We start from the raw sequence: 24,723 nt of genomic DNA, 5'->3' as shown, positions 1-24,723 counted from the left end.
TAAGTTTTTCGGCAGCCATATCGAGGATCATTTAATTCAGCACTCTGGGACACACACAGTTAAGTTCACAAGAACGCACGACCGTTTCAAACGATAAACGTTTTACGAAGTGCACTGACAGATACAAGGGTTGGATAAAAAGTAGTGGCAACACTGCTGTAACATGAAAGATGTGCGTCAGGTGGCTCTAGCGCCGTCTGTAGCTGATAGCAGAAGTTCAGTTGATGTAGTGCGGTGAGTGACTCTAGCTGTGTTTCATTGAGGTGCATTGTGCATCGTCTTGAAGTGCAGGAGCTCAGTTCAAGCACCCTAACAACATGTTTACGAAACAAGAACAACGCTCCTGGATAAAAATTGAAGTTGCACGAGGTCGTAGTGCACAAAACTGTTGTCAGGGACAGAGAGAAGCATGTGGTGATGCTGCTCTGCCATATCGCACAGTGGCACGATGGGTGAAATTGTTCCGTGAAGGGAGGGATGCCATTCAGGACGACCCCATGTTGACAACCACACAATTCATCTTCTTGCGTCTTTGCTGGATGTCGTTCGTCGATGGGCTGCGCGAGAGTTAGCGGCTGAGGTAGGCGTATGTCACAAAACCATGCTCCACATTCTGCACGATATTCTTGGATACCGCAACATTGCAGCGCGTTGGGTACCCCATACAATGTCCGAGGTGCAACAATGGCAACGTTATGCAATTGCACAGGACTTGTTGGACCGGTACCAGAAGGAAGGTGACGACTTCCTTGGAAGGATCGTCAGTCTGGACGAAACTTGGGCTCGCTCATACGAACCGCACTTGAAGCGACAGTCAAATGAATGGAAGCATCCTGTCTCTTCTCGTCCAAAGAAAGTGCGCCCTACACAGAGTAATGTGAAGGCGATATTCGTTGTAGCATATGACACTGATGGAGTGATACTGCACCACACTGTACCTCAACGATAGACAGTAAACGCTGCCTACTACTGCAATTTCCTGCGTAATCATCTTCGTCCAGCACTCAGGAGAAAGCGAGGACACTTGTTGGCAACGAACCCCATCATCCTTCATGACAATGCAAGGGCTCATACTGCTGACGCTGCCAAGGATCTCCTTCGCCGCTGGTGATGGAAGATACTGCAACTTCCGCCATACTCACGCGATATGAGTCCATGCGATTATGATCTCTTTGCCAAAATGAAAGAACCACTGCGAGGGACACGTTACGACACAAGAGAGGAGATTATTCGTGCTGTAGGGCGGTCACTGCTGGATATCAACAGAAGTGGACGCGCTAATGGTGTACAACGCCTGCCACAAATTTGGCAGAAGGTGGTACACAAAAGGGGGGGGGCGATTATATTGAAGGAGTGTAAGTGTGTTTAACTCAGGTAATAAAGACATTTCAGAACTATAGAGGTGTTGCCATTACTTTTTATCCGACCTATGTATGAGGCGGGGCTTGAGAACGGCGCTCTGTTGCGGCCATTTCTAAAACATCTCGCATTGTCTCTGATCACGCCACGCCTGATTGTTAAAATTTTAAGCATATTGATCTTCCTACCATTCAGAGCTAGGCCTGTTTAATTCGATAAAGTAGAAAGGAAACTTTAGTGTGCATGCATAATAAAGTCAATAAACAGTACAGTTGGGAATTTTCAGAGTTGGTATTACTGATGGAAGTGATTGTGAAGTAAACCGTTGAGATGACCTCAGGTGACATGATATACATACAAAGTCTCATGGCGATCAGTTTAGGCATTTGAGTAATGTTAAGGGTATTACCTCAACAATTTGAGACGCTGTCATGTTGGTATTCCGGTTTAGAAAACCGAAAATAAGGGCCATGGGGATCCGTTGCGCTGAACCCACGACACCCTCTATCCGCTATAGTTGGCACTAACTTCGCCAACAAAGCGGCCTCCGTAGTCTAGAGGTAACGTTCCCACCTCATGACTCGTAGTACGCGGTTCAAATACCCGGCGGAGGTCGTCGAATTTTTAAGGGCGGAAAAATTCAGGGAACAAGTCCTCCGGGAGGGACTTTAAGCCGTGGGTCCCGTGTCGTAGCTTTACGGCACGTAAAAGAACGTCATATCTCCAAAGGAGGTCACTGAGCCAAATTAACGGACGTTTCCCGCCCAACAGCAGTCACTAATACCTCTGGTAGGTGGGGGAAGCATTATAGATACCTCTCAGCTAGTAGAGCCGGTCTCGCTGGGTGGGCGGGACTGATGGTAAGCACCAGTACCGGTAGGATATAGAGACTGGTAGAGGGAAGCACAATGGACCAATACAGGTCTCAGTGCGTGGGGAAACCCACCCTCTCCAATAACTAACCAACTAACTTCGCCAACAAGCGGCGGTCGCTCGGTCGGTATAGTTCGCTTGCGGACTAAAGACACGGAATATTGATAGTACTGATGAGAGGGGCTTATGATGTGCGCCATTGAGATGGCTTCGTGTGTCATTATATACATACCTAGTTTTATGAAGACTGGTACAGGCGTTCAAGCAATATTAGGGCGTTTTCTCATAAGTTTGAGAGGATATAGTGCTGGTATAACTGACGGGATGGATTTGTAAATTACGCCGTTGATATGAGCTAAGGTGCCTTAAGATATATACCAAATTTTATAAAGATTGGTTCAGCCATTCAAGAGTTCATATGGGGGATACAAAACAGACACACATACTCACACAGACAGCAGGGTGATATCATTAGCCTACTTTTAATTTTCAAAACAAGGAAAGTACGCTAATGACATCAACATTTCCACACTTGTATGCTAACAAATTATTTTTTCCCCGCATTGACGTCTCGGGCTTACATAATTAGACTCCGGCATTGTGGAGACTTTGTCACTGGAAAATTGTGTCACTTCTTCTTTCAGTGGCTGATAATGAAAGGAAAAAAGACGTCGAAGTTTATAATTCATGTTATATGTCGGCGCGGCTGATCGCCCTAGAACATTTCACTGCATTTAGTCATCCGGAAACGTTACGACTTTATTTATTATTGTTCAGTGGTTTGTATTTTGTATATTATTTCAGAGCCTTAATAATGACATGGTTAAATCATTTTTGTGTTTTTGCTTATAGATTAATCTGCGGTTGATACTGGTCAGCGGGAAGACGAAAGAGTTCCTGTTTAGTCCCAGCGATTCGGCGGGGGACATCGCCCAGACGGTATTCGACAACTGGCCAGAAGGTAAAAACATAATATGTCTTAAACGAAGTGCATGGACATTTCAGGATATTTTGGAGTGTTGCACCCGGAATGACATGAGACTTGGCCCTTTACATTCTGCATGCATCTGTCATCTAGTGCCGCACGTAGAAATTTTAACATTCGGTTACTTTTATTGTTACTCTAGTTAGTTAGTTAGTTAGTTATTAGAGAGGGTGAGTTTCCCCATGCACTTAGACCTGTAGTGGTCCATTGTGCTTCCCTCTATGATTTCTACCAGTCTCTATATCGTACCGGTATTGGTGCTTACCATCAGTCCCGCCCAGCCAGCGAGACCGGCTCTACTAGCTGAGAGGTATCTATAATGCTTCCCCCATCTACCGGAGGTATTAGTGACTGCTGTTGGGCGGGAAACGTCCGCAATTTTGGCTCAATGACCTCCGTTGGAGGTATGAGGTTCTTTTACGTGCCGTAAAGCTACGACACGGGACCCACGGTTTAAAGTCCCTCCCGGAGGACTTGTTCCCTGAATTTTTCCGCCCTTAAATTTCGACGACCTCCGCCGGGTATTTGAACCCGCGTACTACGAGTCATGAGGTGGGAACGTTACCTCTAGACTACGGAGGCCGCTTATTTTTACTCTAAATACTCGTACATTGCGGTCGTCAGTGTTCGGCCGCTCAGGCGGGCGAAACAGACCATCCTCGTGCCACCTTGTGCTGAAGAGATTCGGACTGATAGGGGTCTCGACGAAACAAGAGTCCACTTTCTCTTCATTATCGGCACAATAAGCCGTTGAACAGTTGCCGAGAGGCAAGCTGTGCGTTATGTTCCGGCCGACCATTATCGCAAGCCCCTGTTGTTCAGTATGTAGCGTTATCGCTTGTTTAGAAGTGGCACGTGCAAGATGCACACTGCAACAGCGGGCATTAACGTACGATACCCGTCGGAAAACAGGTTGTGTAAGAAAAGTAGGAAGATTGCTGCTTTTAAGTGCCAGGATGCTACAGTATCAAATAGACAACTGTTTGTATAGTTGAAAATAAGTTAAACATATGAGGATCGGTTTTGTACAGAAGTGGTGTGGGGAGGGTGTATCAAATGGAAACACTGAGTGTTCACCGAAAAGAAACTATACGAAGTCGGTGCTGAACTTTTCGTCGAAAATCACCCAGACGCCTTTTACATGAGATCGAGGATTCAAAAATGACACCACGGCCTGCCACAGAAGTCCTGAAACTGAAAGACAAAAGTATTCAGCCGGCACATAAGAAAATGTCGGATTTCAGAGTAGTATATTGTATATCCGTCAGTCACATCTTTTTTTCTTCTTCAGTAATTGATGTTTATTGAAATCATGTTTCTGTCGTTCTGACCATCATCCGGCGTTTTTATAAACATAAATGTCGCTGTTCGTTACTGAATTGCTTACGCGACGGATTGATTGACGGATATACCACATACTAGTGATACACACAAGAGGATGCCCTACATACGAATGAAAATTACTTCAGAATAGCTTTTCAGCGATTTATTGAAACGATATTGAAGTGAAACTGTAATGTATATGGGCTTTTGGTTTTCCGAGTTCGCCCAAGTTGTCGCGATGACCGTCTGTCTCTCTCGCTTGAGCGGCTGAAAGATTTCGGATAACTCCCAGAAGATCGCTCTCTAGACGAGGAAATTTCGGGCAGATATACGAGGGTCGTACTGAAAGTCATGAGCAACAATTTTTTTGTAAAGTAACATGCTTTATTATTGACAAACCAAATATACCACCTCAATCTACAGACCTTTCTTAATTTTTCCACATAATCTCCGCTTCTTTGTACACATTTCTCCCAGCGTTCTTGGAGTTTGAAAATTCCCCTTCTGTAAAATTCCGTTCCAGCCATCCGAAGACACTGACGCACTGCTTTCTGAATTGCCTCCCTTGTCTCAAAACGTTGTCCACGCAGCTGTTCCTTCACAAATCCAAAAAGATGGTAGTCAGAGGGTGCCAGATCAGGGCTATAGGAGGGGTGTGGAAGAACTTCCCACCCCATCTTTGCAGTTGCTTCCAATGTGACCTTTGTGGTCTTCGGTCAATAACCGCGAGACCCAACGAGCGAAAACTTTCCTATAGCCCATGCTTTCAATCATCTCCTATACTGCACTGTGCCCTATTCCAAGTTTTCGGGCTATTGTGTCCACAGTCACACGCCTGTGATCTTGAATGATCTCATCCACTCTTAACTTGTTGCGTTCAGTTGAGGCTGTTCGAGGACGACCGCTCCGAGGCTCATCTTCGATGCTGGTGTTCCCATCTTTAAAATGTTTCACCCATCTTCGAACACTGCTCGCACCCATGCACACACGTCCATAAGCACGCTGAATTCAGAAAGCAGTGCGTCACTGTCTTCGGATGGCTGGAACGGAATTTTACAGAAGGGGAATTTTCAAACTCCAAGAACGCTGGGAGAAATGTGTACAAAGAAGCGGAGATTATGTGGAAAAATTAAGAAAGGTCTGTAGATTGAGGTGGTGTATTTGGTTTGTCAATAATAAAGCATGTTACTTTACAAAAAATTGTTGCTCATGACTTTCAGTACAACCTACGTACATCAGGATAACGCTCTTGTTGCCGATTGAGTGTTCAGTTTTGAAATCCATTGACTTCTGTCTGCATTGGTGTGCGAGAATACTCACCACCTTCTGGGATATTTGAAACGATTGCGCATGTATAGAAGTTCTGAAGTCCGTTATTAACTGATTCACCGCGCATATACTATGTGACTATTACGAACGTTGGCTTTTTCGATACCATATCCGGCGACAAGTATATCCCTGACAAAACGAATGTGAAATACTCCACTTTTCTCCTCATAGTTCAGACTCGGCTTCCTGCAATTTCCATATCATTGGACTACGAAAGGAATCCATGGGAGGCCAGAAGTTCGAACATAGCGAGCAGGCGCATCAAGCTGCGTTGTCATATCTTGCAACGGCTTGACTAAACTCCTAGATAGCTCGGTTTACGGAGCTTGTGCAATAAAGAACCTCCGTGGTTTTAGTCCGCAAGCGGACTATACCGACCGAGCGACCGCCGCTTGTCGGCGAAGTTAGTGCCAACTTTAGCGGATAGAGGGTGTCGCGTGGTCGGCGCAGTGAATCCCCACGGCCGGTAATTTCGGTTTTCTAGACTGGAGCCGCTATTTTGCCATTCAAGTAGCTCCTCTGCAGTGACGGAAAAGATGTATAGTATTTGTGGTGTAATTACATAGAAGAATGGAGAATGCTGCTGCACATATACGTGGTTCTATCAAAAAGTTCCCGAAATTTGAATTTTGCGCGCGAATGGTTATGAGTACATCGAAATACCGCTAGGTGTCTCCCTACACACCCTTCTTGAATCAATGTGGCAAGCGGCGTCGAGTTGAGTGGTTGGGCTTATTGTTGGTGAACGTATTTTCATTGTTGTGTTTCCGTGAGTTTGCGGTTTTGCGATGGCTGACCTGAGAGAGAAGCGTGTCTGTATAAAGTTTTGTTTTAAACTTGGGAAAACCACTGCAGAAACACACCAAATGTTGCAAGCTTTTGGTGACAACAGTTTAGGCCAGACACAAACTTATGACTGGTATGAGCGTTTCAAAAATGGCCGAACATAGACTGATGATGACGACGATCCTTCGGGACGGCCGTCAACTGGCACCAGACCAGAAAATGTCGCGAAAGTTAGGGATCTGATTCTGCAAGATCGTAGAGTGACCCTCCAAGACCTCTGTAACACTTTGGGACTAAGTTATGGTACGTGTCAACGAATTCTGTCAGAAGAATTGATCATGAGGAGGACTGCTGCAAAATGAACAGAAGCAGCATCGCTTGGAAGTCTGCAGGGAACTTCAGCAACAACTTCAAGAGGATCCAAACTTTCTTCCGAAGGTTGTCACTGGTGACGAAAGTTGGGTTTATGGCTACGACCCTGAAAGTAAGCAGCAATCGTCGCATTGGAAGAGCCCTTCTTCACCTCGACCAAAAAGAAGCTCGACAAGAGCAACATTAAGTCCATGTTCATCTCTTTTTTTTATATATATTGACGGGATTGTTCGTAAGGAGTTCGTCCCTCCTGGTCAGACAGTCAATGAAGAGTTCTGTCGTGATGTTCTAAGGCGTTTGAGGGACGACAGGAGGAGAAAACGTCCAGAGAAGTGGCTCACGAACGACTGGGTACTCCACCATGACAACGCACAACCGCATACGGCTTACATTGTGCAGGAACTTTTGGCTGAAAACAAGATGGCAGTTGTTCCCCACCCACCGTACTCGCCAGACTTAGCTCCATGCGACTTCTATCTCTTCCCCAACATGAAAATCAAGTCGAAGGGGCGAAGATTTGATACAGTTGAGGAAATTCAAGCGGAAACGCAGACGGTACTAAACACCCTAACAAAGAAAGACTTCCAGGATGCATTTGAAAAGTGGCAGAAACGCTGGGATCGGTGTATGCGCTCCCAAGAGGACTACTTTGAAGGTGATGGTGCAGAATAAGATCTAGGTAAGATGTAATAGTTTGTATTAATATATTTCGGGAACTTTTGGATAGCACTACATAAAATATACTGAATAAAGTCAGGTAGTGGAATGTATTGTATGATCTTCATAGTGGGTAAACATGTATGATTTGAAGTTCTCACGGCGGTTATGAAGAGTAATATCTTCTGGGATATGACACCGTGTAATCCTTTGAGAGTCAACCGGCATTTCGGATGAACATATCACCTCCAGCTTGAGGGTCGAAGAATTTGCCGAGAGAGGAACTAGCGTGAAAGCAGGTAGCAAGCAAATTGTCCTGAAGATGGAGGTGATATGTTCCTCCTAAACCTTGGCTGACTTTCAACGGACTGCACCGCATTTTATCCCAGAAGATACGAAGACTGTGAAAGTATGAAATGCACATTTAACAGGAGCTTCCGGCAGTAGAAATTATAAATCATCCATTCCCAAACGTCCAGGCCTTCATACAAAGTGCCATTATGTTTGGTTTTAACCAAAATTGGACTGTGTCGGCACGTTTTAGTAAAAACTTTTTACAATATCAAATTTCATAGAAATACGTTCAGCTGCTCTCTATTTTCCTGCTTACAGACAGACTGACGTGGCAATTTAAATAGGCGTTTCGCAGGATTGCGGAGACTCTGAAAGTGCTAACCTAGAGTCAAGCCAGGATAGAAATGCAGCCCAACAAAGGATCAATGATCTGATAACGTGCTGACTGGTCAGACCTATTTCGTGGTTTGGGGGTACTGACGGGTTCACGATAGCAAGAAATGCTTTGAGGAACGCCTGGCCCTGAAGCATTTACTTTTCATTACATGACTGTCTCGCTTCTTTGGCGAAGTATGTTTGTCACTCTGGTTTCTTGCTTGGCTTATTCTTCGACCCAGAAAATTGAGGCGATGTATTTCTCGGAAAAGTCGGTTGACTTTCAACCGACAACACTGTATTATATCCCATATCTTCGTTAGAATACCTCTTACCGCGACGCCTTAATAAAAGAACAGCAATTTGTTGGCACCTGTGGGTGGACGTGTTCAACAGATCCAAAATCGGTAATCTCATAATTTTTAAGTTTTGAAAATAGTTTTTCTTTTCTTTCTTCCTCCTCTTGTGCTAATAATTGTTGTAAACTGGGACTCCAGGCCGCGCCATAGCTCAAGCTGCTAGTCGCTGGCTCCCCATCACGGCAGCCCGTGTTCGAACCCGGGTCAAGTCAAGTGGGATTTGTGGTGGACAAAGTGGCGCTGGGGCAGGTTTTCTCCGAGTACTTCGGTTTCCCCTGCCAGTCTTCATTCCACCAAATTCTCCATCATAATCACCCGGGGCAGGCTACAATAGGCCAATCAGTGGCCGACGTGCCCTAGTGGACCCGGTTGGACTCCACCCCCACTATACGAATTAAAAAAGAAAGCTGGGACTCCAGTCAGGCTGGCTACTGGCTAGACGACCGGGATTCAATTCCTGGCAGGAACAATTTTTTCCCCTCATATTTTAGGATTGTACGGTGGTGAATATTAAAACTGCGTTCTTCTGGAGTGGCTGATCATGTTTTAGTCTGTTTGATGGGTACTAAGTTCGGAGAAACTACCTCCGTAAATGGACTTTAAGGGGGAGGAATTATGTTCACCCGAAATCAGACTGCATAACATCACACTCTTAAGACCATGCTCTTGGGATTTTTTCTCTTTGCTGAACCGGAATAGCAACGGCCGGAGTTCGATTCCTGCCAGGGGTAAGAAATTCACCACCATGTTCGGACTGGCTCTGGAGCCCACCGAGCCGCTTATTAAATGGGTACCGGGTTAAAGCCTTGGTTAAAGGGCCGCGCCATAGCTCAAGCGGTTAGTCGCTGGCTTCCCATTGCGGCGGCCCGGGTTCGATCCCAGGTCTGGTCAAGTGAGATTTGTGGTGGACAAAGTGGCGCTGGGGCAGGTTTTCTCTGAGTACTTTGGTCTCCCCCTGCCAATCTTCATTCCACCAATTGCTCCACAATCACCCTCACCTATCATCTGGGGCTGGTACAATAGGCCAGAAGTGGCCGCAGTACAAGGGACTTAGTCCCACCCCACTAGCAATAAAAAAAATCTTGGTTAAAGGGTGAAGCCAGACCATTCGCCAAATCTGGTGCGGAGAATGGGCGCAAATTTGCCGTGACGCTTCCTGTGCGTCTTCAAGGCGTTATTTCTAGGCTGTTATTATTATTATTATTATTATTATTATTATTATTATCTGATTCAACGTTCCGATCTACTGCATTGCACTCCGCCTTCGTATTCGGAAGGCCTCGGCGTCAAATTTGGGGCCGGAGACCGGCTTCCGTGACCGATATTCTTCATGGCTTTTCTAGGCCCCTCGAGAAAATACTACAAATTAGGCCGCCATTGCTCTCTTGCCTAGCCTTTTGAATTCATTATTCACGATCAACCTACCATTCGATGCTATGTAGCGAAAACGTTTGATATAATCGATAATAAATCATAAATAAGTGGACAATATCAGTCGTTATTCGTTAAATGTCTACCAAGATTTCTTTACTGCAGGCCTTTCATGATTTTTCCTGAAACCCCCTTAGATGTGCGTATGAATGGTGACATTACCGTCAAAGCTTATCAGGACATAGGTAAAAAAAAACAGCATCAAAACTGAAAGTATGCCACCTGATTGTATGATATTTTGTGCATTGTTTCAAGACTCTTTCGTTATTGAGGCCATATCGCATCAAATAGTAGGATGATTGATGGACTGGAAAGGAGTGTAAAGAAAGTGGTTGCGGCATAATTGAGGCATTATTCTGCCATCTGCTGGAGGGATAGAGAAATCACGAATAACTCAGTCAGGATAACTAGAATCCTGTTCACATCCTTATACTTTTGTTTAATAAGCACTATGCTACAAGCCAGAAGGTCGCGGGTTCGAATCCCGACGAAGTAAAAAAAGTAAAGCTATCCCCGTACCAGGCCGTGAAGGCCCATAGCGTTGTGAGGCGTTGAGGGTCCCACATTGTCTAGACAATCGGTTCAAAGATGGCGGTAAGGTTGTCAGCCCTACGCGCCGCCCGCGCTTTACTCCCCAGGAAAATTGTTTAATTAATTCCTGGTACTCATTTCTGTTAGAGGCTGAGTAAACCCCAGGGCATAGTGCGGCTGGAAGGATTAAGTGAACTGAAATAAATCCAATGACCTCATCGGGACTTGAACCCGCGACCTTCTAGCTTGTAGCATATCTCCTCAACCACTACGCTACCGCGGAAGTCATTGGATTTTTCAGTTGACCTAATCCTTCCAGCTGCATATGGCCCTCGGGTTGACTCAGCGTCTAACGTAAATGAGTACCAGAAATCATCCTGGGGAGTAAAGGACGGCCGGCGCGTAAAGCTGACGTCACCACCAGCTGTGAGTCGACTGTTCAGAAAATGTGAGAGCCTCGACCTCTCACAACCCTATGGGTCTCCACGGCCTGTTGCAGGGATAGCTTTGCCTCACCTTTTTATCTGCCTATCAATGCCTGGTTCTCCCAAGCGATGTCTTTGCTTCAGGCTTTCCAGCCAGGATTTTGTACACATGTTCACAACTTGTTATATGTCTTGCTCATCTCATCATTATGTAAATATCTTCTGTACTTTTTTACTTCATTTTTTCCTCGGCGCTTTTCTCGTGTCTTACTCAATATATAATGAGTTATTTCACTTTATACAGGACAAATAAAATTATAAAACTTAAACCTTCGTTAACTGACTGTAACCAGCCAAGTGCAGGATCACAGCTGAAGCAGGTATCTTAAAGACCAAGGATATGATGATATGCTGTCTAGTCAGGGCTGTCCCACATCTTAGGGGCAGTGACAGATGGGTGTGGAGCAGTGGTGTAATTATGTGGCATGTAATGCCCAAGTTTTAGATCATTGCACTGGAATATAAAATATTCTGAACTGAATGGCAGCAAGCCTTCCTTCGATTTAATTTCCTCTTAATTTTATCATGAATATCAGTTCTGTTTCTTGCTGTCATTGCCAAGTACATGAATTTTCTTATGTCACATCCTTATGGCTTTCAAGCATTAGGTGAAAACATTATACAAGGTGTTTCACGACTTTGGGGCATAACTGCAGGAGGTGATTTCCTAGGTCTCTGTGATCAAAAAAGTTCATATAAATATGTGTCAGATTTTGGACGGTTACGGAGTTACGACCGTTTTTTCATTCCCGTACACGCCCTCGTGTGAACCGCGTCTGTCAGCTGACGGGTCGCTATTTTTAGCCAGCTACAGACACAGCATTCTCGTTATCTCGACACTTGAGAGCTACCTAAGGCGGGGTGGGTTGGTATGTCCAGCGCGGTTCACAACCGAGCGGCAGCCTGTGTTGCGGCCGGCGGTGGCATTTTCGAAAATCAGCTTTAAGCACCAATAAATTCAAATTAAAGGTAATTTCACGAAGTTAACTTTACATTCATACTTTAAATGTATCATGTATTATGCTGGTGTATTATTTTGTTCCGTTTATTGTCAGTAATCGTTACCTTCTATTCTGAGTTTAAAACGGTCATAACTCCGTAACCGTCCAAAATCTGACACATGTTTATAATGAACTTTTTTGATCACAAAGACCTAGGAAATCACCTCCTGCAGTTATGCCCTAAAGTCGTGAAACACCCTGTATATGCAGATGGCTATGCCATACCTCAGTTGGAGAGCTGGAGTCAGCATTAGGACATTCAGTGTTTATGGCACCAGCACTGGGGTGAGCGTTTCTCCAAGTACTGCCCTGTCAGTCGCCATTTTGCTGTCTTTGCAAATTCATTCATTACCTCTAAGCCTGTGATAGTTTTGACTAACAAGCGCAGCTTCAGTTCTTACTTGGTGTCTTACGTTGTCTCGATTTTGACTGAATGGGAGCAATCAGTTTAGGGCCCCAGGTGTGATTGTTAAGGCATAGCATGTTTATAAGATCTAAAAGTTTGCGATTATGATGCAGTAGTACAAATGTTATGTTTTTGGACATTATCCATGGCCCTGCCTTTATCTAAAGACATTGTCCTGTTTATTTTTCAAAACACAACGTTTTGGGGACTGGATTCTGTCTCCGTCTTCAGGCAAAACCGGAGATAGGGACAAGCAGTATCAATTTTTTTTATTGCTAGTGGAGTGGGACTAAGTCCTCGTACTGCGGCCACATCTGGCCTATTGTACCAGCCCCAGATGATAGGTGAGGGTGATTGTGGACCTATTGGTGGAATGAAAATTGGCAGGGGAAACCGAAATACTCAGAGAAAACCTGCCCCAGCGCCACTTTGTCCACCACAAATCCCACTTGACCAGACCCGGGATCGAACCCGGGCCGCCGCGATGGGAAGCCAGCGAATAACCGCTTGAGCTATGGCGCGGCCTAGTGTGTCAATAATAATAATACTTACTCATTTACTCATGGAGCTGAGCCCTTCTGGAGGAACCGCAAATTCTGCAGCTACTCAAGAATTTCCCAGCATTCCGTGGACCCCGAAGGTTCATTACCGTGTTCACAAGAGCCCTCCACTGGTCCCTATCCTGAGCCAGATCAATCCAATCCATACCATCCTATCCTATCTCTCTAAGATCCATTTTAATATTGTCCACCCCCCTATGCCTTGGTCTTCCCAGTGGTCTCTTTCCTTCTGGCTTTCACAGCAATATTCTATACGCATTCATAATCTCCCCCATTCGTGCTACGTGCCCTGTCCACCTCACCTTCTTTGATTTGATCATTCTAATTATACTTGGAGAAGAGTACAAGTTATGAAGCTCCTCATTGTGCAGTTTTCTCCAAACTCCTGTCACTTCATCTCTCTTCGGTCCAAATATTCTCAACACCCTGCTCTCAAACACCCTAAGTTTATGTTCCTCCCTTAATGTCAGAGACCAAGTTTCACACCCATACAGAACCACAGGCAAAGTTATAGTTTTGTATATCCTAATTTTTATGTTTTTGGATGGCAGATGAGAAGACAAAAGGTTCTGGACTGAATGGTAGCAAGCATTACCCGAGTTCAATCTCCTCTTAATTTCCTCCTGAATCAGGTTTTGATCTGTTACCATTCCCAAATATCTGAACTGTACATTTTCAGAACATCTATTTCCTATCCTTATGTCATGATTTTGCCCTGCATTTTGGTGACAAGACAGCAACATATACTTAGAGTTCTCTGTATGTACTTCTAGACCAGCCTCTTTACTTGCATCAATTAAAGTTTATGTGTTTTTCTTTATGGTATCTATATTATCACCCAGTATATTCACATCTTCGGCATAGGCCAACAGCTGATGTGTCCCATTTAATTGCAGTCCCACCTGGTTTCCTTGGGCCTTCCTAATGGCATATTCTAAAGCAGAGTTGAAAAGGAGTGGTGATAAAGCATCTCCTTGTTTTAGACCATTCTGGATAGGAAGCTTATCAGACAAATGTTTACCTACACGGACTTTACTATACGTTTCATTTAAACACATTTTAATCAACCTAACTAGTTTCATGGGTATCACAAACTCTATCAAAATATCGTACAATACTTCCCTCCTAACTGAATCGTAGGCTTTCTTGACGTCTATGAATAGCTGATATACTGTCTCATTGTACTCCCATTTTTCTCCAGTATCTGATGAATATCGCATTAAGTGGAGGAATTGTTTTGGAAGAGACTGTGGACCTGTCGTCTGACAGATTACTGATGATGATGATGATGATGATGATGATGATGATGATCTGATGAATGCAAAAGATCTGATCTGTAGTTGATGTGTTACATCGAAACCCACACTGATGATCCCCAATCATTTCATATATATATATATATATATATATATATATATATATGGGCTTAACCTTGAGAGAGGAATATTGGATAAAATTTTGTGTGTAGTTGAGAGCAGTGATATCCCCTGATAATTAATAGAGTCAGTTTTATCACCCTTCTTGTGAACTGGTACAATAATAGACTGCTTCCACTGATCAGGCAATTTTTCCTTATGCCAGATAGAAATAATTAGATTGTGGATCTTAGAACGCAATATTCCGCCTCCTGCTTGGATAAGTTATGCCGGAATGTGATCACTACCTGGTGATATATACCATTTCAATTTTGCAATAGCACTTTCAACCTCAAAAAGGCTAGGATCAGGTATTAATGGTTAAGCTGTATGGATTTCTGTCTGCCTAACATTACTGACCCTATTTACATTCAGTAACTGAGAGAAGTAGTTCCTCCACCTATTCAAAATGTTGTGCGAATCAGCAAGCAGATCATCATTCTCATCCTAGGCTGGTAACTCCTCTTAAAGTAATTTATTCCCCTATACAGGTCTCTAATGTTCTTGTTCTTACTGTTCATTGCAAGCTCATCAAGTTTGTCTTTCAGATATTCCCTCTTTTTGTTCCTGAAATGCCTGCTGGTTTCAAGACTTATATTGTTCAGATTAACCCCTGCTTTCTTTGATCTAATAATTCTGAACATCCTTCATCGAACCATGGCTTATGCTTCTTCGGTTCATAATAACCTAGACTCTCTTTGGCAGACATTTTTATATTCTCTCTAATAGTTTCCCAAGCTTTATTAACATCCACTTCAGTTTCCAAGTTTTCCAAAGCCACGAACCTATTTGAAATTTCAACACAATACTGCTCTTTACCCTATACCTCATTTAATTTGTTGAGAGTGAACCTCTCCATATGCCCTGTGTGTTGTTTGTTTGATCACTGCGAGTCTTTCCCTAACCTTTGCCACCACCAGGTAGTGGTCAGTATCACAATCTGCTGCCCTGAATGATCGAACATCAAGTATATTTGAGTGCCATCTACCTTCTATCAAAATATGGTCTATCTGATTGTGTATCTTCCCATCAGGAGATGTCCAAGTAAATTTATGGATGTTACGATGTGGGAACTTTGTACTTTTGACAGTAAGATTTTTTGATGTGGCAAAGTTCACTACTCTTAACTCCATTATCATTACTAATTTCATGCAAACTCTCATTCCCAATCGTTGGTTTGAAAATGTCTTCCCTCCCTACTTTGGCATTGAAATCTCTTAACAAAATTTTCATAGGGTACTTTGGGAATTTATCAAGTACATGTTCTAGTTCTTCATAGAATCTATCCTTTATGTCATCAATTTATATCTTCTGTTGGGGCGTGAACATTCATAACAATGATATCACACCAGCGACCTATTAGTATTATATATGATATGCTATCACTAACGAACTCTGCCCTCTTAACTGCTGATACGATTCTCTTATGTATGAAAAACCCTGTACCTAATTCATGATTTTCATTCCCCTTTCCATAGAAAAATGTATAGTCTCCTGCTGGTGCGATGCCACCACCATCCCATCTGACCTCCTGTACTCCCGCTAAATCTAACTTATATTTTAAGATTTCTTCTGCCACTGCCCTGAGCGAACCTGCCCTATACAAACTTCGAACATTCCAAGTTGCAAATCTGATATCCATTTTCTTTAGCTTAGGTCATTTATCCAAGGAATCTGTCCATGTCCGAGACTTAATGTTCATTTTCGTATCATACTTATTTTTTACTGTGAGGAGTTGTTAGCCCCACGCCCAACCCCCAAGCTGGAGGACCACCCCTTGTCGGCTCTCTGCGATTGCATATTCGGTATATTCGCAGCTTCCCTCCACAACTGGAGGATGTCTCCTCCATCCACAACCTGAGGACATGCCATGCTGTGGTGACAAGGGACCCACCTAACATGGTAATAATTATAAAGGGCTTCTATCTTAAACGCATTAGACAAACGAAATATTCATGTAGTGGTGATCTCGATGGATAGCAGTACGTACCATTCTTTAATTGTGGGTAAGGCCCCGATATACATAGAACACTAAGAAGGATGATATATTGGCTTGGTTGTCAGGAAGCAATATTCAGTATAACTTAATCCAGACTTGAGTTGAACTGCTAGGCTTGCAGAAATTGAGAAAATGAAAAATTGTGCATTGTGAACTTTGTTGTGAGATGAATGCCATACCACACTGCCAATGTAACCTCTCAGAATTTGTTTGGGCTCAAGTAAAACATGAGGTGGATGACAGTTAGCCTGCAATTAGGCTTTGGGATGTTTAAATTCTAGTGAACTGTGCCCTTGACAGAATTACTCTTTGGCAGTTAAGTGTTAAGCACACAGAAAATTTTCAGACAGTGACATTGGCCAGGAATAACACTCAGATTGGGGTATAATTGCTGTAACTGACTTTATTTTGTGGTACTCTTATAAACCACTCTCTGTAGCTGCATCCTTCAGAGCATAATACAGTTATTACTTATAGCGCAGTTCTCTTGATTCATAATTAATTCTTTGTGTGTAGGTACATTTAATAGAACAATTCACATTCACTGAAGACTAGTGTCCCATGTTGCTGCATTTGGCACTACTACTCTGTTCCCTTGCTTAGTCTCTGCTCCTTTACTTCCTTCCAGGACACAGTACATGTGACTGGCGTATGCCTCAGCTGTCAGTTCTAGTGATAAACTTCAATATCACCATTCATTCAGAAGTTAACTACAGATTAAGCGGCCTCCATAGTCTAGAGGTAACGTTCCCACCTCATGACTCGTAGTACGCGGGTTCAAATACCCGGCGGAGGTCGTCGAATTTTTAAGGGCGGAAAAATTCAGGGAACAAGTCCTCCGGGAGGGACTTTAAGCCGTGGGTCCCATGTCGTAGCTTTACGGCACGTAAAAGAATCTCATACCTCCAAAGGAGGTCACTGAGCAAAATTGCGGACATTTGCCGCCCAACAGCAGTCACTAATACCTCCGGTAGATGGGGGAAGCATTATAGATACTTCTCAGCCAGTAGAGCTGGTCTCGCTGGCTGGGCGGGACTGATGGTAAGCACCAATACCGGTAGGATATAGAGGCTGGTAGAAATCATAGAGGGAAGCACAGTGGACCACTACAGGTCTAAGTGCATGGGGAAACCGACCCTCTCTAATAACTAACTAACTAACTATCTAACTAACTATAGATTTCTCAGCATGTTGTTTCACATTCTACAAAAAATTGCCTAAGCATTATTAATTGCATATTCTATACAAATGCATTACTACTACAAAACATTTTAGGATCCTACATTGTTGTTTTCACTAGTATGACNTACAAGGCTTGACATACTGCAACAGTCAGGAAGGAAGGGCTAATGTCAAAGTGTCTGATCATTCAACAAACACATAACGATATATTTCAGTTGTAGCTAATGTCATGTATGTTTTCCTGTTTCAGACTGGGCTGAAGAAGCAGTAGCAAAGGCAGAGATTCTGCGACTGATCTATCAGGGCCGCTTCTTACAGAGCAATGTCACGCTGCGGGCGCTTGGATTGCCATTTGGCAAGACCACTGTCATGCATCTGGTGCCACGGGAAAACCTGCCAGAACCTAATTCACAAGGTAGGTGGTTATTAACTCCTCAGTAATGGAGGCCCTTTGAAAATGTTTGAATGTGTGGGAGGCAGTGACATGTAAAATCAAGACAGTAGAGGTGGGCTGGCTCTAGTGTAAAACACAATAAGGAATACCATATTTCTGTGGAGAATCTCATGCTTAGAATGACACCATTTCAGTGACTGTGAGTGAAATAGTAGGATAATAGTAAAATATATCTTAGAGAATTGGACTGTGAAGGTATGAACTGGATTTAAGTGGCTTACAATCATGAGATATGGTGGGCTTTGCTGGTAGTGATGTTGAGTCATCAGGAAGGGTTGGTTAGTCTAGTGACTGATGAAGTCAGTGCAGTATGAAAGAAAAAAAAATCATTTATTTATCATTTATTTATCCTGTCCCAGATAGGTACAGATTGTTCTGCATGAAGATCAAACTCAAAGGTTATAGATCTAATATGTATTCAGTATTTGTGGGTTAATATCCATTGGGTACCTGGGGATTGTTCCCCAAGGGTTAAGCTGTTAGAGCATGAAGTTGACCACTCCCGGCCATAATGTGTAAAGCTTAGAACTTTACCTCTACTCCAGTTTGAGCCATGCATTGCTGGCTCAGTATATTCCCATTTGCAAACAAGTCTGCAGCTCCCTTCCCATACAACCTGTGCTATTCCCCCACTCCTACTGCCTTCCATCTCGCTTTACCTGTCAGTCGGGACTTGGGGATGGACTGAAGAGCAATGTATTCATGTATTCATGATGTGGCTTTTGACAGAGCAGCTTGCTCTAGGAACCACAGTAATAGCTGGTCCAGAATCCAGGGACAGCTAGACAACTTTCTGGTGTTTGGGGCTGTTAGATAAGTGGTGTGTGATCAAAATTCTGTTTCAAAGTGTTGATTCTAAATTTGTGTTTGGCTTTCTCCGTTTCGTTCACCTGCTTTTGTTTATCAAGTAAGAGCTCTCTGCCGTTTTATCTTGTTCTTCTCTTTATTATGTACATAGTGAGTTCCATTACAACTGTGTCATTGAAGTATTTACGTGCATCGTAAACTTTACTGAGAAGGATCCCAAGTAGCAGTAGAGAGAAACAGGAAGCCACTCTGTATCACTTGCCCAGAGTGTGGTTTTAGTACATGGACCTATGGGTTATGAGCCCAACCTGCTTCCACTGCACACATAGCTGAAAGAAAGACTAAAAACTGGGCCGAGAGACCATCAGACCACACTGAGGATCATCTTCATAGTAGTCCTAAGATGGTCAACATATTAGACACACATCTGTATATGAACTTTTCCATCAAATCTGCATTTTCTCCATTGATCATGGCCTGGGGTCACATTCCATCATACCCATTTTTTGACAGGAATGCCTGATACAGGGGTGTGTGACACCATGCGCTTTGAATCCAAGAATCACCTTCCATCTGGGAATCCCAACCTCCATGTCTGTAATGGGAAATTCAGAGAGGAACTGTCAAAATTATCCAGTAGTACCATCAGAGTCAAAACACTTGATGTCTGGACAGAGACCAGACAGTAGACTCTCTTCACAGCTGAATACCAAGAGTATGTGTATATTTTTTTTCTAGAAGTGATATTTAACAGTGGTTCAATCCAAAACAAACTCCCGGTCTGCTGCCCCAATGCATCTGCATTTGAAGTAGGGAGATTCATCTTCCTTTCCACATTTTTACTCCTACTTGGGGTGTCAGGTTAAGGTGTACATAATGTCTAAATAATTCAGTGATATACAGTTGTAATGGAGCTGAATGTGTGATTAATAAAGAAATAAACAAGATAGAAACAATAATGAGGGCAGCATACACAAATAGTAGTGACCTCTGATCTTGGTGTGATCCTGTTGCAGCTTTGTAATTAATAGACATTAGTGCTAAGACAAAAAAAAAATAAACATAGTTAAATGAAACAATACAAGAACAGCATACCAGAGGTGAGCAGAACAGAAAATGCCAAGATGAATTTAGAAACAACACTGGTGGACAGTCTGAATAGCACACAACTCATCTTATTGGCCTCAAACATCAGTGATTCACCTAGCCACCCCTAGGATCAGGGCCAGTGGTGATTTTCGGCTCTAGAGCAAGTTATTCCCATGAGAGCTAAACCACAGATACCTTTCTCTGTGTCTACAAGTCCTGAACGACAGGTGAAAGGGAGGTGGTAGGCAGGAAAACTTATGGGTAGTAGAAATGGGGAAAGCACAAGGTAGTGCAGGAAGGTGGCTGCAGGCTGGTTCACAAATGAGAATAAGCTCAGCCACCAATGCACAGTTTACATTACTCTCTGTCTCCCTCCACCTCCCTTCCCTCTTCTTTAGTATATGAATGCACAGACACCTTTTGTGACACAATCTTGTATACAGTGTTTTATTGGGGCATGTGTAGTTGGTTGAGGCACTATGCTACAAGCTGGAAGGTCGCAGGTTCCAAGTCCCAATGAGGTCATTGGATTTTTTTCAGTTGACATAATCCTTCCAGACGCAATATGCCCCTGGGGTCGACTCAGCCTCTAACAGAAATGAGTACCAGGAATTAATTAAATAATTTTCCTGGGGAGTAAAGCATGGCCAGCGCATAAGGCTGACAACCTCACTGCCATCTTTGAGCTGATTGTTTAGATAATGTGGGACCCTCAACATCTCACAACCCTATGGGCCTTCACAGTCTGTTACAGGGATAGCTTTGCTATACTTTTACTTTACATTGTCTTATTATGTCTAGCTACATGTTTTGTCTTTGGAGATTTTCATTATGGTTTGTGAAACAACACACACATCCATGTTATAATAGACAAAAGAAGCACCAGGTGAAACACAAAAAGAAAAGTATGCACAATGTTAGCTATAGTGGTTATGAGAAAAAGACACTGATACATTGGTGCTTAAAAAATAATTTCACCAGCCTAATAATACCCATACCCATGAAACTAGTTAGGCTGATCAGAAAGTGTTTAAATGAAATGTGTAGTGAAGTTCATATAGGTAAACATTTGATACATTTCCTATCTAAAATGGTCTAAAACAAGGAGATACTTTATCACCACAACTTTTCAACTTTGCTTTATAATATGTCATTAGCAGTGGACGTCTTTCTGGGTCTGCTATTTTGGCTTTAATCTGTCATGTGACAACCTAAATAAAAGAGAATGTGTGGGTTTGTGTGTTAATGCTCTAACTCAGAAACCAAGGAATGTAGAATGCTGAAATTTGCCATATATATGTAAGAAAACCTGAGCGATATTTCTGTGCAGAGTGCAAAATAATGAGCACGTAACTCTGGAGCAAAACATGTTTACACTATGTATTTTCATAATCTTGAGTAACTTATAAAATTATGTGACATTCCAAATAGGTTTCAGGAATAGAATTAAGAATGTTGTCCTGAAGTTCACAGAAAAATGGTATGTTTCAATATCTTGGACTTGGACACGTAGTGATTATTTTAGTATTTGTGCTGCCCTCCAATAGCAGAAATTAATGTCCTCTAATAGTATCAGTGTGAATTGTGAAGCTGTCTCTGAGGTTATTGGGCATTTACAGTTTAAGTGTATTACAGATATATTGATGGAGATTTTCGTTGGTGAGTTACAGCTGCCTTTAATAATGTGACTTCCAGGTGTATTTCCTTAGAATGTGACGTGCTTGTGATTATTGTGTGGGACACCAAAGAAAATAGTCATGTAAGATATTGTAGTGTCCTGTGGTCAGTCAAAATGAAGACTGATCACATAACCCAGGCAAGGCCGGGTCCTTGCAGCTAATTTATAATAATGTACACAAAGTTTTGTCTACATGTCTGTGCAGGCTGGTACACTGAGAACACAGTTTACCTATGATTTATTCAGTAACTGATGATTTACAGTATTTTTTTTTTGTGGCAAAGAAGTGAGGTGTCATTGAAAACTGATCTAAACAAGACAAACACACGTGCACGTTCAAAGACAGATAAGACAGATTCTTCCACTTGATTCATGGTGGCAGCAGTAATAATGTTAATGCTTATGAATGATTTTCACCTGTACTTTGTTACAGACCAACGGCAGAAAAGCAAGGGTGGGGGGAGCAGTTGCTGCTCTACATCATGCTGTATTCTGTAATCAGTACCATGGGCACCAGTACAAGCATGTAGAAGCCTATATCCCAGTATGAACTGGAGCATCCCAAAGTGATAAAGCTTGTATAAATTGGAAACATAGGATGTGGTGACCCTACAGTGGCCACGGACTTACACGCTGATTCTGGATCAACTGCTGAGCAATGTGCACTGGGATGGATAAGTATCTCAAGACTGCAAGTGTGAATACAAGCAGTGTACTGGTACCACAGTGCCACGCTCAGTGTGGCTAATTAGTCCAGGACTGCTAAGCAGACTGGAGTAGGGAACTGTCTGCCTACCTGCCTGCCATAAGTCCTGTTGTGAGATTTTCATATTGTTGTGATATTCAGGTAGTGTAACAGATTCTAAGTGTGTATTCGACGAAGCAATTGAGGGACTGAGCAGTGAAATCTGGTTGTTGTGCTACTCCTTGTGGAGCTACAAAATTATATCTGAGTTCTTTACATTCAGTTACTCACTAGGAGCAAAATATTTCTTGGTTTTTTTTTCCATTTCAGCCTTGGAACTCTTTTGTTTTATAGTTTTTTCTCTTTCTAGAATTATATGTATATTATTTGACCCTTATTATGCTTGAGGAAATTGTACAGAAACTTAAAAAACTCATACTTTTTCTGTTCAGAGCTGTTACACAGAAGCATGTTCTCAGTTTATCTGTATGGGGATGTCAACTGTGGGATTTACTGGCCAATTGACAAGATATGTGTGCATGCTATTTATCAAACTGCTTTAGCCACAAAATGTTATATCTTGTCACATAGTATTGATGTATACATACAGGTCTGTGGTTTCAGTATGACATCTGGCATCACTGAATTCATATATATGTGCATGTGTGTACATATACATATATACATGTACACACATATCTTTAAAAGGACTTTGGAATGCTTAAGAATTTTTAAATTCATTTACATATACACAACATTTGATCTAAAATTAAATGTTTATATCTGAAAGTGAAATGTATCATGATTATTGAACTGATTTAAATTACATTTTTTCTCAATTTTAAATAGGAGAGCACCACGCATTAGACTTAGTTCTGACAGCTAAACTTTAAATTTAAATAAGTGGTGAGAGTGTACAAAATTATGCTTTGCTTTTTGTTGACCACGATTGTTCACATTGCAGAAATTAGGAATATATACTGTCTGTAGTGTACCCGGTTATTTAATGTTTGTTGTCACAGCATGCTGAAGCCTAGGTCTGGCATCGAATTGAGTTCCAAGGAAATCACTTGGTTACTGTACCAACTATGTCGAAGTGGTCAGACCACAGGAGATGTTCATATATGGATCCTGTTATAACAGGATAATCTATTTAGTCCAGTTTCTTTTTTAGCCAGTGGGAAAATCATGATGAATAAATGTAATGTGGCAGTAATTTTTATGTAGTTTATTATTCTGTTGAGAGGTTGGAACTTCTGATGAAGTGCTGAGATCAATTTGTATGTTTTATGAAGAAAGAAAAATAACAAGACATAAAAATAGTGGCCTACTTCTGTGCAAATTAATTAATCCAGTGTTAAAATGTCCATCGTAAATAACTAGAGAGAATTATTGAATGGAGAGTTGGTACATATATAAATGCAGTTCATAAATATTATAAAGATAAATACACTTATAATATATACAGATATATTATCAGTTAAACTGTACTTTTATCTGCATGATCTTTCCTCTTAATTATCAGAACGTAATAATTTTCTGTAGAATGATGATTTGAAGTTTACATTTTTGACATTTACTTTGTTCCTAGTACCAACCATAAAGTAATTCAGGTACCTTAAAAATGTTCACATGTGTTAGTATTAGCTATTTGTGTCCCAAATGATGTTTTCTTCTGTCTCTCCCCTCCATTCCCCTTCTCCCATTTTTTATTTTCTTCACTACTGCAGTGAAATATGTTATTACCCTGTCTCATGTTGGCTAGCCACAGGTGTACCATATTTGTTATCATCAGATTTGGGTTGTATGTGTGTGTGTATGTGTGTGAAAGAGAGAGCTGAGTCAGGTTGGGGAGGAATTGACTCCTGCACAGTGACTGTGCTTTGTGTTGTCCACTCTGCAGGTCAAGTTGTTCTGTCCATGCTTGTTGTTCAGCAATGAAACTGCAAAGTGAATGTAAGCATTTTCTTTTGTCAGATGTCTATTTACATTCTCTAGTTTACTTGTAAATATTATAGTACTAATGTATTTTTGTTTCATACCTGGTATGTGATTTCCTCCAAGAGAGGATTTTATTCTACAGAAATGGAGTAGAAATAGAGAATAAAGTTCAGATCACAAACCTGTCTTTCTTTTGTGTGTGTGTGTGTGTGGGGGGGGGTATATTCAGACAACACTTCTCCTGTGTCCGGTACTCCAAGCCATATTTATTCATGTAACTCTCTCTGTTGTGTAACTTGCCCACCTGATTTTTGAAGAAGAAATAAAAGGTTGTTTTTTGCAGCATG

The 24,723-nt window shown here is 42.2% G+C and overlaps 1 protein-coding gene across 1 annotated transcript in view; it reads left to right on the top strand.

Annotated features, from left to right (window-relative positions):
- LOC111863694 (ubiquitin-like protein 3) overlaps nucleotides 1-24,723 on the top strand; it is a 110,450-nt gene extending 85,727 nt beyond the window's left edge. Inside the window, exons 2-4 of the mRNA XM_023850235.2 lie at nucleotides 3,085-3,193; nucleotides 17,973-18,137; nucleotides 22,184-24,723. Coding sequence (XP_023706003.1) covers nucleotides 3,085-3,193; nucleotides 17,973-18,137; nucleotides 22,184-22,248 — 339 coding nt within the window. The 3' untranslated portion in view covers nucleotides 22,249-24,723. The remainder of the gene's footprint in view (nucleotides 1-3,084; nucleotides 3,194-17,972; nucleotides 18,138-22,183) is intronic.

The sequence above is a fragment of the Cryptotermes secundus genome, unplaced genomic scaffold (genome assembly GCF_002891405.2).
Source record: "Cryptotermes secundus unplaced genomic scaffold, Csec_1.0 scaffold369, whole genome shotgun sequence".
Classification (NCBI taxonomy): Eukaryota; Metazoa; Arthropoda; class Insecta; order Blattodea; family Kalotermitidae; genus Cryptotermes; species Cryptotermes secundus.
The sequence above is the reverse complement of the archived record's forward strand: the minus strand, read 5'-3'. Positions and strand labels throughout refer to the sequence as shown.